At 36.0% G+C, this 17,453-nt stretch overlaps 1 protein-coding gene and 1 long non-coding RNA gene across 2 annotated transcripts; one reads left to right on the plus strand and one right to left on the minus strand.

Moving 5' to 3' along the window:
- Nucleotides 1-4,805: 4,805 nt before the first annotated feature.
- On the plus strand, nucleotides 4,806-7,294 carry LOC113315137. The gene is made up of 4 exons (XR_003342770.1): nucleotides 4,806-5,191; nucleotides 5,501-5,684; nucleotides 6,089-6,223; nucleotides 6,897-7,294. It is a non-coding gene; the product is annotated as an uncharacterized LOC113315137 (long non-coding RNA).
- A 7,658-nt stretch (nucleotides 7,295-14,952) lies between these two features.
- On the minus strand, nucleotides 14,953-15,885 carry LOC113316603. Its single transcript, XM_026564764.1, has one exon. It carries the CDS (start codon nucleotides 15,883-15,885, stop codon nucleotides 14,953-14,955), a length of 933 nt encoding a protein of 310 aa, XP_026420549.1.
- Nucleotides 15,886-17,453: the final 1,568 nt, after the last annotated feature.

Below are 17,453 nucleotides of genomic sequence, written 5' to 3' on the forward strand. Positions count from 1 at the left end.
TTCTCACTTTCTCTCTATCTAAGTCTCTCTCAGGAATTCTCTGTAGAAAAACCATCTAAGATTACATAAGTTGTCCATCTCCTGGTACATGGACTGGTATTTATAGACAGAATAAACTCGTGGTCGCTTGATCGTCTGAGCTGGGTGAGCTGTCTTCCATCATCCTGGCTCCCTCGGACTCGTTCTATACCGTTCCTCGCGATGGCATACTTGGTTCTCCCTCCGAGTTGTCTCGCTCTCCCTTGGGTTGTGCTGCCCTTTTGTGGAGAACCTCGTGTTCCACCGCCTCTGGGTCATAGTATAGATCGTCTGAGTCTTCTGTCACGATGCCCAACTACCCAAGTCTTGTTCTTATCCTTCATTAAACACGGTCTTGCTTTTTAGACTTGACCGTCTGAGCATATTAGACCTTTATACACACGCGTCATTCATGTGGCGTTTGTGCAGTTGCCTCGACTGAGACAAATTCTCTCATCGAATGATTTAGTGCTCCATCCTCATCATATCATCATATATTCATCCCTTGGGATGTCGACACGTGGCCATCGGGTATTTTACCCACATATTTTGCTCATTATCTTTGCAACTTGCCTATGGCATGATGGGAAGAAAACTGTGTAACTGTCCCACTTTTTCGGCACGTGTACCTGTCCCCTATCAGGCTCCCCTAATGCGACGAAACTCGTCTCGAGTTTATACTGGAAATGGCAAGTTGAAGAAAGAACTTTTGTGCTCCCATTCGTGGCACAAGTTGATCTTGAATCATGCATTGGAATCACTAACCGTTCAGCAAATAATCTCATCTTTACGATCTTCATTTTATGCACGTAAACACTCGTCAACCAATGTCGTTTGCTCTCTCCATTGCCATGTAGAACCTCCCACAATATCTTCCAAGAACTGTCCCTCCGGTATCCATAAGAGTTTGATGTACCATCCCAAAACTTGGTAAACGGGTCTTCATAGGTGCTTTGGAAACTACCACTACTGCTGCATTCATCTCGGAAGGACTAACCTTAAGTATATCATTGCCCACGATCACTTGATTAATTGCCTGGACATCATTAATGTTGTTCTGTTCGACTCCACCCAGATTGTTTTTCAACTCAGCCTCACCCGCAGTATAAAGTGCACTTCTCAAATCCACTTTTTTCAATTTATGGCGGTCGCTTACCCGGCATTAGCCTGACTTTGGTTGTTGTCCACATAAACTCATAAACGTTGTCACGATAACTATGGATTGCTCCAACATCAGACAACCAAGGCATTCCCAACACAGCATCACAAACATCCATATTAACTACTTCACAAAAGATTGTGTTGAAGTAACACTTACCAATTGACACTGGAATTTTGCAAACGCCAATACAAGTAATCACCTCTTCGTTGTTGTTGACCCATTTAATCTGATCTGGATGCGGTACCAGTCCATCTCATAACCCAAAGCTTCCACCATTTCAATAGAAACCAAATTTTGTTCACAACCACCATCAACAATAAAATCACAAAATTTATTTCCAATCACGGTCTTGAGAACTATTCTCCATGACGGAAACTCTAATTGGTTTAGGGACAAAGTAGGTGGTCGAGGAAGTAGGGAAAAGAATTTGCTCTAGCAGCACCAATGCCTAGCACTTGGCATCTTATAATGTCAGTAAACCACTTTTTAAACCATAGTTAGGTATGGCTTTTCCTTCTCTATACAGGCAAACACCTCCCTGTTCCACTGAGCTTCTTTTAACTTTTGTTAGTCTACACAGAGAAGGGACATATCTCAGATGCAGAATAAGGGCGTCCGTGAAGTTATCCGATGCTGATATGAGTGATCGACGAGTCTAGCAAATCGACTAGATAATAGGATTTTTATTTGCTCCCATATCATGGCATTGTACCGAAACTGCATATTCATCAGTATACTACAATTAGTCATTATGAACTAAAGCAACAAGATCCATTTTAGTGAATTGTCCAAACATAAAAAATTGTACTTCCTGGTGAATTTAACATACCCGACAATCTAGAAATAATTTCTGTTTTTCTTTTTTTTTTTCCTAGGTAGAAGAAATTTCTGCCAAGATTGAATTTCATTTTCGTTGTTTTGGAATACAATTTTAACAAACTCATGGAGAGAACATTTCAGAAGTGGCCATGGTAGGACGCTTATTTGCCATTTTGACGACACCTGTAATGAACTCCAGTGATGCTGAATAATCAGCAAGCTCCAAAGGGGTTTTGTGTTAACGTAAGCCCGTTAACTACATATTGCTGCTTCCCATTTATCATGGGAGCTGAGTTACTTAAAATGATTCTTCTTGAAATTTTCATGTGTCCGTAATGATATGATTCTTGGGGATATGGCCTTGCTGCGTTTGCTGTTAATTAAGTTCCGTCTGCCATGAAAGAAAGACGATAAATAAAAACACAATCATGAGATAGAGTTCCTCCCAGAGTCTAACGCCACAAGGTACATGTAAATGGGGGATTATCGTCAGAAAATTTCATCCACCGGATGGATATATGTACTTTTGCGTATGTCTTAGTACCTGAAAGTTTTAGCTTGTTTTCATGGACGAATGTGTTAGCAAGGAAGGAGCCATTGGCATTGGCCCGGAAACACCAGCTTTAGAATTTTTATAACGGAACATTGAAGTTGTTGTAAATTGACTAGCGCAAAATTGTGTGAAGGAACAACGTGGTAGTCTTGGGGTGGATTTTCGAAGGTTACAGAAAATAAAAAGATTGAGCCACATTATGTCAAGGGGATCATAATAACTCTGAACGGTATGATCTCCTTCTCATTCAACCAATAACTTCATTTGATGACCCTGTATCCCGAAATTGATCGAGTTGTTTTCCTGAACAGAGAAGGAAAAAGCATATCTAACCATGGTTTAAAAAGTGGTTTACTGACATCATAAGATGCCAAGTGCTAGACAATGGTGCCCTAGATCATAAATGGTCTAGCAGCGCTAGAGCAAAAGTTTTTCCAGGAGGTAGACGCATGGTCTCGGTTGGAGTTCAAGGATGATAGTCACGTGCAAAAGTTAGAATATGTGGGGACCATTTCTCCTACAAAATGACATCCAATATGTGAGAATCGTCTCCTCATTTGTATTAGGGACAGTTCTGATAAATTACTTCTCTGAGAATGGGACATGGAGAACAGGGGTTCTTAATTCTGATATTAAATCTAAATGGAAAATGGCTTTTCGAGAATAATGTAATTCTTTTACATTTAGATATTGCAAATGTTACATAAATGCTTCCTCCGTCCTTAAATAGATGACATTCATTTTTAAATTTCAACCCACTAATAGATGAACAGTTTCATTAAATAAGGGATATCTCTAAATTTATTCTTTTAATGGATTATTGTTATACCCATGTTTATATTCGTTACATAGGTGTTTTAAAATGCTTTTCCAACGGTATAAAATTTACGAATAACCGTGATATAGTTTGAGAAATAAATCGTTTCTAACTTTTACCAATTATTCTCCAAAAAAAAAGACTTAAAAATACTCACATCTCCTCATATTTCCTCCTATCCTTAAAATTTTGCAAACTCAAATTAGATCATCTATTTAGAGAGGAAGGGAGTAGAACTCAATCACATCACATATGTGATTTGAGATCCATTTAATGCCCGTGCCGTAAACCCTAGTAATTTTACAAAAGACTTCCCATCCCATCCTTTATTTCTTCTCCTCACCCTTTTAACAACGACAATAAGGGTTTTCAGATAAAAATTGATGGAAAATTGCTTTTAATAAGAATAGAAAAGTAGGCAATTTTAATGATTAATTGAAAGAGGGTACACATTTATCCATGAATTAATTGTATGATAAACATGTTCTGCGTTCACTTGTCTCCTCTACGAATATAGGAAGGATGTTCCTTGTTAAAATCAAATTGTATATACTAATGTTTGAACGCACAGCCAAAGATTTTAAAATCTTACGACTCACGATTCGACTTTGACGATTTGTTCAAAATTTTTGAAAAGATTCCCAACTATTAATTGAATCTACTGTGAGTCTTACAATTCAAATTTTGACTTGTGCGATTCGCAGTGAATCATAAGTCAGACAAGTCTAAATCCATGCTTTCCAAGTTATTTTTATTACACATAAACACAAGTAATGCATGTCTAAATCCGTGCTTTCCAAGTGATTTGTATTAAAAATAAATTTTTGAAGACATTTTAACTCGCGCAAGAGAACATGAGTTGAACTTATGAGGCATCTCCACCTAATTAAGTTCCCAACTATTGGTCTAGATGCCAAATTGTGCGATGTATTCTTCATTATTCATATTCATAATACTAGTAATATATGTTTAAACATACTAATCTATAACTCTAATATGTGTATGTGTATTTAGAAATTTACCATGAATATTCGATTTACGATTCAACATGTGATTTAATCTTGAAAATGAAAAACGATTCGCATGCCATTCACAATGTAATAACTTTGGTTGCAGCTAAGATGTACTAACATTGAATCACAAATCACTGATTAATTTGTTAACTAGTATTCGTTGTTTGGGTGAAATCAAAACGAATACACTAATACTTGAGTGCATTTTGGGAAAGCCTTGCAGCTGGTAATTATATAAGACAAGGGGAAATTTACGATGAACACGCTAGTATCTTACTGATATAAAGAAAATAGGCATTTTTGGTGTGTAATCAAAAATTTCAATCGACAATGATATTACTTACTTACCCCTCCCGGTTTTTGTTTTAGTGTAAAATCATCCTCAATATCTTAAACTGTCAGGGACATATTTGACTTCAATCTTCTTCCGTGTTTTCACTCGAACTCAATCTCAAGGTTGAAGGAGAAAACCACCGAAGAGGAAGTGATGGCGAAAATCACCACCACTCTCCACTTCCTTCAGTTTCATCCCCTTTGACCACCACCACCATCACCATCTTCTTCGTTTCTTTCTTTCTCTCCGTTTCTTCTAACCTGTAACCCTACGGTTAATTTTTGAATTGATCGTCTAACCTGCAACCCTAGATACCAAATTGGATAAACCTTTCTTCTTCATTCAAATCGCTTATTTTATCAATCCAACCTGTAATCCTAAATTCGAAATGGAATTTACAATTGAAATTTCGGAATTACTTCTGAAGATTCCAAATTAGATCACCACCACCCTCCTCCACCTCCTTTTACTGCAGGTACATTTATTTCTTCATTCTCTTTTATTATCCTCCCAATTTTGATTTTAAAGTCTCTCACAATTAAACCTTCAATTTCAATTTTAAAAATCTCTCAAATTACCAATTATGACCGCTTGGTTTTGATTTTGCAAGTAGGCGTGTATTCTGATAGTTATAGTCGTCTAGCTATACTGATGTCCACAATTTTTTTTATTATATTTAGAATCTGAATTCCTTATCATTTGTAGAGAATTTCAGTTTTAGTACGCACCAAATTTATAACCAAGTAATTTCAGTTATAACTTTTTTGATTTGGTCGATTTGCAGATGAATCAACATCGAAGCCACAGACTTACGAAGCTAGCCGAGACAGACAAAATTAAAAATAAAAAATGATTGCGGAATGCTTACTATAAAGCGAAACAAGAGAAAATGACAGACGATGAAAGACAAGCTTTGAACAAAAGATGTCTTATTTCTTATCGCAAACGAATTGAAGCCAGCACAAGCTGTAAGCTTATTAATTCTATAATGCTCTTCCCATAACTTAAGATCCTAAGCAACATAAGCTTACCATGTGCATGCAAATGAAAAAGAATTAATATGCATTATGAATCAATATGAGGTGTCAGTGTACGAAACATGTTGATCCTAGCAGTCTTCTTAAGCCTTAAGGTTACAATATCAGCAATATTTACATAGAATGAGCATACATGTGATAGAGTAAAAGCCTGTTGCAGCAAACATTTTACAGGCTTGGGTAACAAAAGTTTTGGTTGTGTTTAGGTTGTTTTAGTTAAACAGTGAGAGAGAGAGATGGTGCGTTGTAGATTAATCTTTTTTTCATGTCGAGGCAATTGTCTTTTGGGTTTCATTCAACAGTTTGAACATTTGTTTTGCTTTTCATTGTTGCAGGATTCATTTGAAACAGACATCCTTCATTATTTTGGGGCAAACTTTAATTTTAGTAGCTTATCAGGTTGAGCAATCTTCACTCAAGCCCTACTATTTTCAATCGAAATAAGATGCATGAAGCCGGCCCAATTTGTGGTAAGAGAAAAACAACTCTGTATGGGTTTGGAATTTCGTTGATTTGCACAATGCATTAAAAAAATCCTGCGGTTCATGGTTAAGGAAGGTGACAGTGGATTGATATCTTCATCATTTAATTGTGTAGTTAAACTATCAGGAAAAGATAAGTGTGTCTTCAAAGATTTCAGCAATACAGTCGAACGTATATACAAAGAAAAGATCCCTTTTTAAACATATAACTATTGTATAAGCACAACAACTAGATGCATTTTATCAGCTATACGGCTTTCATATGTCACCATTACATGTATGGAATTGATAGGCTTTGCTTATGCATATGCAAAATGTGCCTCTTTCACCATCGTCTAAGAAGAATGGAATTAGATAAAAGCATTTGATGTGCAAAGAAAAAATACCTCACAAGTTTAGAATAAAACAAGAGGTACCTTGAAATGTGAAACCACCGGGTATAAGGTGAAGTTAGGTGTCGATGACCAGGGAACAAATGTTTCTCTTAACATGAGTCTTTACTACTACTGCAATGTTGTCACTAACTAAGAAACATGTGGAGCTTATTTTTAATGACTGTATTGTTTCAAAATGATGAAGTACACTGAGTTATGAATTTATTATTATTAGTGATTAGTGAAGCTGCATCAAATTATGCTTATGCTATTGCTGATATTCACAGGTGATCAAGTACATCTCACAGTTCAAGTGCTGGACAACATTCTCCCGAGCCCTAGGATCATAGAAAAACTTCGGCATCTAACATTAGCAGGTACACTGATTGAAAGAGGCAAGAAGTGTCAATCTTAAAATGACCCAGAATTGTAGTTACCAGAAATGAAAGAAGCAAGAAGTGCCAACCTGAAACCCACCCAGAACAAAGACAACTTCGATGTTCGGGTTACCTTTATTACTTTTTGACAATGTAAGCCCTGTATTCTCGATGCACGTTGCCGGTTCAGGTGGCAGGCACATTTGCGAGTGCAGTCTTTATTAAGGTGTTTGTTTGACTGTACAATCTGAACCGAGAACACTGTTTTCTCCCAGTTGGATGTTTAATGTAATTACCGTTTTCTCCCAGTTGGACCCAGAACCAAGTCAAGTTTGTCCTCATCACATGTGTTTGCATCTTTTGGCCGGAATACCAGGTACATTGTGCATGCATTATCACATCAGTTTTCGATATCCGATTGCCGGATCAAGCGGCAGGCACATCGCGCGTGCGTGTTCTACTAGTGAAAAAGAAACAAAAGTTGGATCGACCGTAAATAATTTATGTATTAGAATTACGAAATCTTCAAAAAGATGAGGGTAAGTATCATTACGTCATTGTTGTCTAAGATGGTGTAATAAACCAACCCACAATCTTTGTAATGCTAAAAAGATGCAATCATCGATCACCTGTTTGCAGCAAAAGATGCAACAATAATAGACAACAAGCTGAGTACCAATGACTAGATATAGTTATTTTAGTTTACTCCAGCATCCCATAAAGGTTAAAATTTAAATTAATTTGGAATGTCAAAGACCTTATCATTGAGGAAAAAGAAATATAAAAGACACCAAAATATAGTAAATCAGCTTTTATATATACGTCTTATTGTTGGTTTTATAGCCGTGATTAGTGACTAATAGAAAACATATGACAATTGCCAAATGGATGAGCAATGCCTATGTGAAATATATGAATCTTCCTGTTCCATTTGCCGCGTTTCTTCCCCTCAAAATATTAACACCGACAATAACAGTTTTTGGAAAAATAAAAGCTTCTAGGGACTTAAAAGTGGGTAATTTTAAGAGTGTTCAGATACAGCTTGTTGTGCACTTGTATCGTATGCTTATAAATTGTACTAATAGTCCTGTCCTTCTTTCTGTTAACAAATCGAAAAAATAAAATGTGTACAATAAAGTAGTAAATAAAAACTAAAAATTAAAAAAATTAAAGATGCATTTATGAAGTGTAAAATATCAGCAAAGCCTTAGTTTTTGATTAAGTGCTGCAATTAGTACATGTCCCTGTCAACTTACTAAGGTTTACAATGAACTTTAAGTAGAATCGGCTTAATTTATTTTTTCTTTTTGGAGTTTATAGTCGGCAACACCATAACGGAGTCATCAAATATGATAGACTCATAAAATATTACAGTAAATTTTTTTTAAAATAATAGTTTTGGGACCGAAAACAATTATTATTTTAGAGAGATTATTATTTTAGCGAGAAGAAATTTAACCAGTGCAAGTCTAATTGGGACTAAAGAATTTTATTATTTTAGAGAGATTATTAATTTAACGAGTATTATTCTAAAAAAGTTTTATTGTATGTTGTGCACAAATGATTATACATCTAAATTTCATTTACAGGTTTGTGGTGGCACGTGAGAGCATAAAGTTTTGCTAGCTGGATTCATCTTTGAACTTAAAAATGAAGAGGTTTTCACGTTTAGTTTGACTCCATTTATGGAAAAACATAGTCATCCATCTCAGAATATCTTGATCTAGATATATATAATAACTTCAGTTTTCTTCGTCATCCCAAAAACGACATCCTCGACCAGATTTAGAATTATGAGTATTGTCCAAGGATAAATTCATATTGATAACATTCAATGAATGAATGTCTACATTGTATTGAGGCGATTTGTAATCAATTGATTATTAGAAAAGATTATTTCTTACAGACACAGAGATGAGAATATATAACTCTCTTCTCTCAACACTCGATTCTCTGTTATACTTCTCACGTTCTCTTGGCACACACTCGCACTCACATTTCACACAAACTTACCTACACATAAAATTCATGTTATTACATATCATCTAGCAATCAATAAGACCTCAAAAAACGGTAATTTGGCTTTGTATATATCCTCATGCGTATACATACATATGTTTATTGTTGGCATAATAGCCGTGACTAGTGACTAATAAAAAACATATGATAAATGACAGTAGCCAAATTGGTGAGTAATGTGAAATAATGAAAGATTGTGCTGGAAAAGTCGATGTGTTGCTGCGCTGCTTGCATTTCCATTGCAGCTGATGTCGAAGTAGTAGATAGTGTATAAGAGTATCACCATATCAGCTTAAACTCACTGAAGCAGCTGAATGATATTTAGCCTTGGCAGATCTACCCCATCAACAAATTCAGTTAATCCTCCTTCCCTTATTTAGGTTATAGCAGATAAAGAAAAATAAAATATAAATAATAGGTTCTCACCCTAGTGATAACGGGTTTCTGAGTCACATTGTTGTTATCAGCACCCTAAGATTCATACCCCCATTGATATTGATGAAGGATTGAGACCCTGCTTTTGAAAAGGTGTAACTGGTTGAGAGAAATTCTTGTGAATTTCATGCCATTGATATTACTTGAAAATAAATCAGATCGATTTCATTGATTGAGTTTGCAAATGATTTTATTAAAATTCTTTGAGACTTTATGTCTACAACTCTTTCCCTTTTACAAATATAATTTCAAAGTACCTGAAATTTCAGAGATTTATGAAGAACATATTGATAACATATGAGAAAAAAAAAAGTAAATGAACCCATTATAGTAAAATTGTGTAATATAAGAAGCAGATCGCCCATTCCATCTCTTGCACCAACATATAAAGAATGGTTGGTTAAAAGTTGCAGCTACCAAGATAGTTAATATGAGAGTACATCATCAATAAGAGAAATAGTTATTCCCGTTTACTCCAGCATCTCAGGAATGTTGAACTTGGCAACCCGTACCATCATCTAATAATAAGAAATAGTTATATAAGAAATAGGTAAATTAGCTTCGCACATATACGAATTATTTTCGGTTTCATAGCCTTGGCACTGAAAAACTCATGACAATTGCCTAATGAATGAGTAATGTGAAATGTATGAATCTTCATATTCCATCCTTCTGTTTCTTCACCTCACACAGTTAACACCGGCAACAAGAGTTTTCAGATGAAAATTGATGAAAAACAAAGCTCTTGAGGATCGGAAAGCGGGGAATTTTAAAAAATTGGAGCAGTCATGTTTATCAATAATTATAGGATTAAACCTTTAAAATATATGTAGTGGAGGTACAAATTGTAATGATTCATTTCAGTTTACTTCACCATCTGAGTAAATTATACCAATTTGAATAGAGGGCTTACTGGTTGTTTTGTAGTGAGCCATCATTTACATTTACTTGACCATCTCAAATATGATTGTAGTTGCAGGAAAACCTACAACACACTCCAATATATCTAGACCACAATTCAAGTAATCATAATGACTCTTTTATTAACTATCAAAGATTATAATTAGATATATTGATTTTACAATGATCTTACAATGACTTTACTTTCTCTCCAAATAAACTTTCTCTCTCCTAGTTTCTTGTCTAACACTCACTAAAAGATCTTTCCCTTCGTGATGACTTTCTTCCTTTATATAGTGATTCCTCATAGTGGATGACAGCTAAGAGATCCACTATTTTCGGAATAATTGTGCGATACATTCGCTCATTTACAATCACTCATTCTCGCACAAACTATACCTCGCACAAAACATCACTCTTTACTCGTGATTTAGCTGACATCATCCAATATGTCACTTCAACTTTGCCATGTGCGATAGTCCTCGCGTACATCGAATAATCCTCATTTTGCATACTTATTCATATGTGCGATATTCCATTCCTACATTTTGGCTCTTCTCATTTCGCTTGCATTGTGAAGTGAGCGATATGAGAAATTTCTATCCTATAATATCGCATGTGTATATCTTTTCGTATTCTACCTTGCCGACATTTCTCCGGAATTCCAGTTTTCCTTAACTACGCGTGTATTTTTAACCACTTATTATTTGACACGTTCTTTTAACCGCCTGTTTTTATCCATTCATTCCTCGCATTAATGAAATCTCGAAAAATGAGACTAATCTTTCCTTATATATCTTAATTCGTCTTCTTCTTTCTATTTTCTTGTTTCATCTTCTTTGCTATTGCTTTCTCTGATCAAAGCTAATTTTATTTCATCAAACAATTTTCTTTTTATTCATCTCCATTCCCATTCTAAAAATGGCTCATGCTGGAAAGAAGATGGAGACAGAATTTAACAGGTTGAAGAATGAATTTCATTCGAGAGGTTACCCACTTTCTCTTCCCCCATCATCTGACTATTCATCCAAGCTTAATCTTGATTTGATCAATTCCGATCAATGGAACAATCAAAGAGTTATTGTTTCATTGGGACAACTGTCCATTCTTCCAATTCCTCTTTTTAACCCAGAAATACCCCTATTCTATGAATTTTTTTCTCATGCACGATTCGCACGGGGAATAATCCAACTAAGTGGTGATGCGATCAGAATAGCATATGAATATTCTCGTCGCGCAGCTGGTTTAGGGACTTCTTACACTTATGAAGTGCGAAAAGAATCACATCGGTATAAGGTTATCGATCCTACCGAATACACTCTTGACAACATCTTCAACAATTATTATGTTGCAATTATGAAGAGTAATTTGACTATATGGGCCGTTCAGTTAAGAAGAAAAGATGGTATTGCTGAAGATAATAAGATCATGCGAGATGTTGATTGGAATGACAAATCTAACAGTTATGCTCGCATATTTAGTGACTCAAGCTGGCTTAATTGCCCTGGCATTCTAGAAGGTCCTTATATTTCTGGTAAATATGAGGATGGCTCTGATATTCCTCTTCCCCAGAAGTTTTCTTCTTACGAACCTTGGAAGTTTATTCTTTCCGAAGCTGAAGCAGAGAAAGTGGTATGGGGATTCGCATAAATGTTTTTAGTCTCGCATAATTTCCTTCCAATTTCTTATAGTTACATAAATGTTCTCAATCTCGCATAATAATTCCATTTTTGCAGGATGCGAAGAGGACTAAGATTTCACACAATGCATCAGCTTCGCAGAATAAGGAAGTAATAAATACTCTTTTTGATTTTAACATCTTATCTTTCTTATTCGCGTAGGTGAAATCTTTAGGTGATAAGACCTCAAGTAAAGGAAAGTATATTCCTAAAAGGCCTACGTCTAAAGCTTCATCAAATAGGATATCTGGAATGGATGAAGTTTCTAGGAAGTGTAAAAGATATGATTCTTCCTCAAGTTCGGAGTCTAGTGAGGATGATACTCTTGTTTCTGATAATTCATCAATGTATTCTTCTTTGAAAGAGTTGTCCAATCTTTTCGCTGGAGATCTTCTGACTGCTGTTGATAATGAAGAATTAAATCGAGCTTTTAGAATGGTTTCTAAAATATGTGATGTTCCTACTTTAGACGATTCATCTCTTCGTGGAGATGCCTCTGCGATAAATCCGAACCTCCAATTCACAATCAGCTCTTTGGTAATATTTTCAACTTCGCCTTCTGCCTTCTCTTTAGCCTTGATTTATTCCTAATCGTAACACTTTCTTTCATTCTCGCTGGGAGACCATTTATCTTATGTAATCTCTTTAGACTATTAATGTGAGTCTTCAAGCTGAACATTCCGCATTGGTTAAAGACAATGTTTCCAATTATGAAGGTCAAATATTTCTCTTTTAATACTTGTCTTTTCTTATATATATATATCCTAACCTGCTTATTCATATGTCACAGATAAGGAGAAGAATTATCTTCAGAAGATTGAAGAATTAGAAACTCGCTTAGCTTCTGAAGAAGAGAAGAATTATCCTTAGAAGATCGAAGAATTAGAAACTCGCTTAGCTTCTGAAGCAAAAGATTTATCTGCTCGCAACTCTAAGTATCATCAATTGAATAAGAATTTCATCATCATGGTTTCAACAATAGCAATGATGCTAATCGTGGTCGCGAAGTTGCTGTTAAGAAAGTCTGTGTTGAGAATAACATCCCTCTTACAAAGTATAGATTTCCAAAAATCCCTGATAATGAACATATTTCAGACAGTGAGGGAGAAGATGAAGAATATGAAGAAGAAATAAGTGGTTCTGAGGCTGAGCGAGATGAATAAAAATGAAAATTAATCATTTTCACTGGTTGTAAATTCTTTGTAAATTCTTTGTCTTCTGAATATTTTCCTGTAACCTTAAAAACATGCACTCTTTGAGCATTATTTTTCACTCCTTTAATATAAATTCCCTTTTTTCACATTCGCGTCCGACATATCATTCTTCCGCATGTATATAAGTCTATCAACTGGGGCAAATAGCATTCCCTTTGCATTCCCATTCTTTCCTCTGTTAATTGACACATCTTGATAGACTTAGCATGATTAATTCTATTTTATAGTTCTTCATCCATTTGGTGAGAATACGTTCGTAGTATTCTTTTTTCCCTGTAAATTCCTGCAAAACAAAATTAGTGTAAAATTTTATATTTCTCACAAGGTCTTATTTTGCCTTCCTATGTAAAGGTCTTATCTTTCCTCAATTCTGTGCGATGAGATCGCAGGCTGTCTTTACATTGTAGTGTATCGACCCATTGATCTCATCTTATCTTTTTCTTGTATTATTTCCTCTTCAGGTTTTTCGCATAAATATGATAAGTCTTAATACTCCCTTGAGTAAAAAGTCTCATGACATTTACGTCTTTTGACACAATTCATCTCCCTAATGGAGGGCGTCGTCCTTATCTTCCCCCTGATTGCCCCTTCAAGGAAGCTTACCTCTACCGGGTTAAGGTTATGTCTCTTCCCATCTGGTTAATTCAGCAATCAGTTGATTTCGCAGTCTCACATTCCAACACCGATGAGGTTTATGGTTGCGAGACCGCACCCTAAGTGGGGTATCTTCGGACCGAGTGCATCATACTCAGGACTTGTCAAGAGTGGCAAGGTACGCTCCAGGCACTCTTGACTCAACCGCGTACCTCGGTGCCCTGATCGATTTTCTGCACACCTTAGGAGAGACTTTCTCACCTTAGTCTCTCAATCTAAGATTATTATCTTAGACCAAAAATTTAAGGTACCTCTCCCGGATGGGCATTTTCGTTTGTTCTCACCCCAAATATCCATGACTCAAGTTCCAGGGTCGGTGTTGCTTTCCCTTGAGTCATGCTTTCTAGGTTTATCCGACTATGACGTGCGATAGGTCTTACTTTTTTTCCTCTTGCATGTATGCGAACTCGGTTGCACGCCACATCCGGATTCCTATCCTATCTTGATAAATATTATCATTTCTGGTGCCTTTTATTAAGGTCTTATTATAAAGATTCTATTTTTTCTCTTCTTGACATGGTATCACTTTATGAAACTAGAATTCATCATTCCATTTTCAATTTTTTGAATTTATACAATTCACGTCGAAGTTTGCTTACAATATAGCAAATGCAAAGTTTGCAAGGATCATTAGTAGATGGTTAAGTAGAGTTGATGATGTCGGACAGAGTTTGGGAAATAAAATTCACACTACCCAAAGCTTGGACATATCCGTTCCTCCTATTCCTCATTCATCCCCTTCAGTTTTTGTATCTCCTTAAGTTCGCAGATGCTTTTTAGAGTATTATTTCTCATAACCCTTTCAACCTCCGCTGTGTGATGACCATCACACACTTCTTTGCTGTCTTGAAAACACAATTTATGCCTCTGTATTCTTTATGCTTCTTTAAAAATAACATTTATGGTTCTCTTAATATCATTACCCATATAAAATCTTGATTCAGTATTTTGCTTATCTGTTTGTTCAACATTATGTACTGCGTCCACCATTAACCTCTCAGCTCTTTGACTTTCTGCAACATGCTTTTTCCAATTTCTTCGCTTACTCTCTCTTTCTTAACATTTTTATATGTCAATTTCATGACAATTTCTTCTTTCAATTGTATCTCCTCTTATAATACCAACACCCTGGGGTAAAGGAAACTTTATGCACTGATGAAATGTTGAGGACACTCCCAAGATACTATGTAACCATGGTCTTACTATTAGAGAATTATATGGCGATTCAACATCCACAACACATAATACAATTTCTGTCGGTATATTTTGAAGAAGAATCCTCATAGTCACCTCACCTTTGGGTTCGTTCGCAGTTCCATTGAAGCCGTAAATTTTATATGTTGACGGAATCAACTCATCGTCCCTTCCACCCATGGTTTTGTATGTAGGATAAAATAAAATATCAACAGAACTTACGGGATCTATTAATATTCTATTTATTCCCCAATTGTTTGGATCATCTTCTTCATCATCTTCTACTTTAGGTTTCGGGTTAATTCCTAATCTCACTACTAATGGACATTCATGTGATTCCCCTCTTCCTAGTGTTTCGTTTGCGTTAAATGAGATAGTCGGTTTTTGCCAGTATTTCAATGGTGAGACTTTCGCAAGATTAAGAATTTCTCTTCCATCAACATCCCTCGCATACACCCTACTTAAGATATTGTCATGAAAGTCTTCTATGTTTCTGAATGAAAGTACAATTGAATTACAATATAGGTTCTTCGCTTTCGCACCGACTTCAATTACAAATGTATTCTTCCCTTTCTGCTTTGCATATATATTTACTCCCGATGGTGGTGGTGGTAAGTTATTTGGTTGATGTGCTAAAAAATGATCCAATTTTCCTTGTTCAATTATTCGCAATATGATTTTCCCCACATTTCTGCAATTACTTGTTGTGTGATCATGGAAGCGATGATATACACAAAATTCTCTGCTTCTCCTCCATGGTGGTGGTTCATCCCCTACATTATGTGGTTCTGGGATTTGTTCCATTAGGATGAAATCTTCCCATACTTTATCTGCTGTAGTGTTCAACTTTGGCAGATTGATTTGTTCCCATACTATCCGTCCAGTTCCTTGTCTTTTACTATAATATGGTTTTTGACCTTACGAACTTTCTGGTAGATTATCCCTTCTTTGAATCTTATTACTCCCTCCATGATTTTGAAATTGTCTATCTCTATACTCTTTGTCAAGTTCTTCTGCGAAGTCCAAATGTCGTCTCAATCCTTGGTCTTGACATATTATTGCTGATATATTGTCCTAAAAAGACGTTCTATAAGTGATGGAATGATCCAATAGATTCTATTGGTAATCCTTCAAACCATTTCAGAGCTTCCCCTGCCAGTCTCGCAGCGAAATATTTACACATTACTGCATCATTGTTCTCCCATTGTAATAAAGATCGTGTGTAAGCTTTCACATGTTGTATCGCACAGGTGCTTCCATCAAATATGCTAGGGAATATTGGTAAACTGCATTTAGACGGTATCACTGCCCTTTGAATCTGCTTTGTAAAGGGAGTTTTCCCATCTTCCTCCACCGCTTCTTCTAATTGTCTCCTTCCACCATTTCTTTTTGCAGTCATCATTTCTCTTAATTCCGCCATTTCTTTAACAATTTCTTCGCTGAAGCTTTGGTCTATATCTTCGTGCATAGGTCTTTTTAATCTTGATTGCCTCAGTCTATTCTCATGATTATTCTGACGTATTGCCTCTTGTATCTCATATTATTCATCTTCTTCTCCCATTCTCCTACGTCTGTCAGTGTGCGTTTCGATCTGTGTTGTATCATGGCGTTCCTCTTCACCTGTGCGATCATGTCAATGTCTTGACATTTCTCTTTCTTGCGGTGCAACCCTTCATTTCTCTATATCATTCATGCGATGATGTTCGCCACCTTACTCGATAATCATGATTATTTTGGCGCAATGCTTCTTGCAATTCTCTCTCTTCAATTTCTTCCCTTCTTTTTTGTCCATCTCTTTCATTCCTTGCACGTGTAACTTCCCTTTCACGCTCATTCTCTTCTCTTAACATTTCTCTTCCATGTAGTATCATTTGCGCTTGCCTCTGATCCTCTTCTTCTCTTTCAAAATCATTACATGTGCGACGCATAAGTTCACGCGGATGATCGTATCGATTAGTTCCCAAATCTTGAACTATATCCCTTCTCCTTTGTTGGTCCTGTGGATTATCATCTATTTGCATATTTTCTTTAATAGCTTCCATGCGTTGTCTTCGCCTAGGATCTTCTTGATTAGATCTACTTTGCCTTGATGAACTCCTGCTTGATCTCGACCTGGATCGTGTAGCACTTGTCGATTCTAAGATTTTCTTCTCTTAATTCATCATTCTGACGTATCAAATTCGCACACTCTTCACCTTCTCTTCGTCGTTCTGTAATCAATATTTGTTTATGCTCTTGTTTACGCTGAGAACCAACTGGATTTTCGTTTCCTTTATTTTCTTTTATTGTGTCTTCTTGTTGGTCAAGATTTGTAATTCTTCTTCTTTCAGCAATTCTATTGCTCCTTCTGGCTGCTGTCCCCTGTTCAATAG

The sequence above is a fragment of the Papaver somniferum genome, chromosome 10 (assembly GCF_003573695.1).
Source record: "Papaver somniferum cultivar HN1 chromosome 10, ASM357369v1, whole genome shotgun sequence".
NCBI lineage: Eukaryota > Viridiplantae > Streptophyta > Magnoliopsida > Ranunculales > Papaveraceae > Papaver > Papaver somniferum.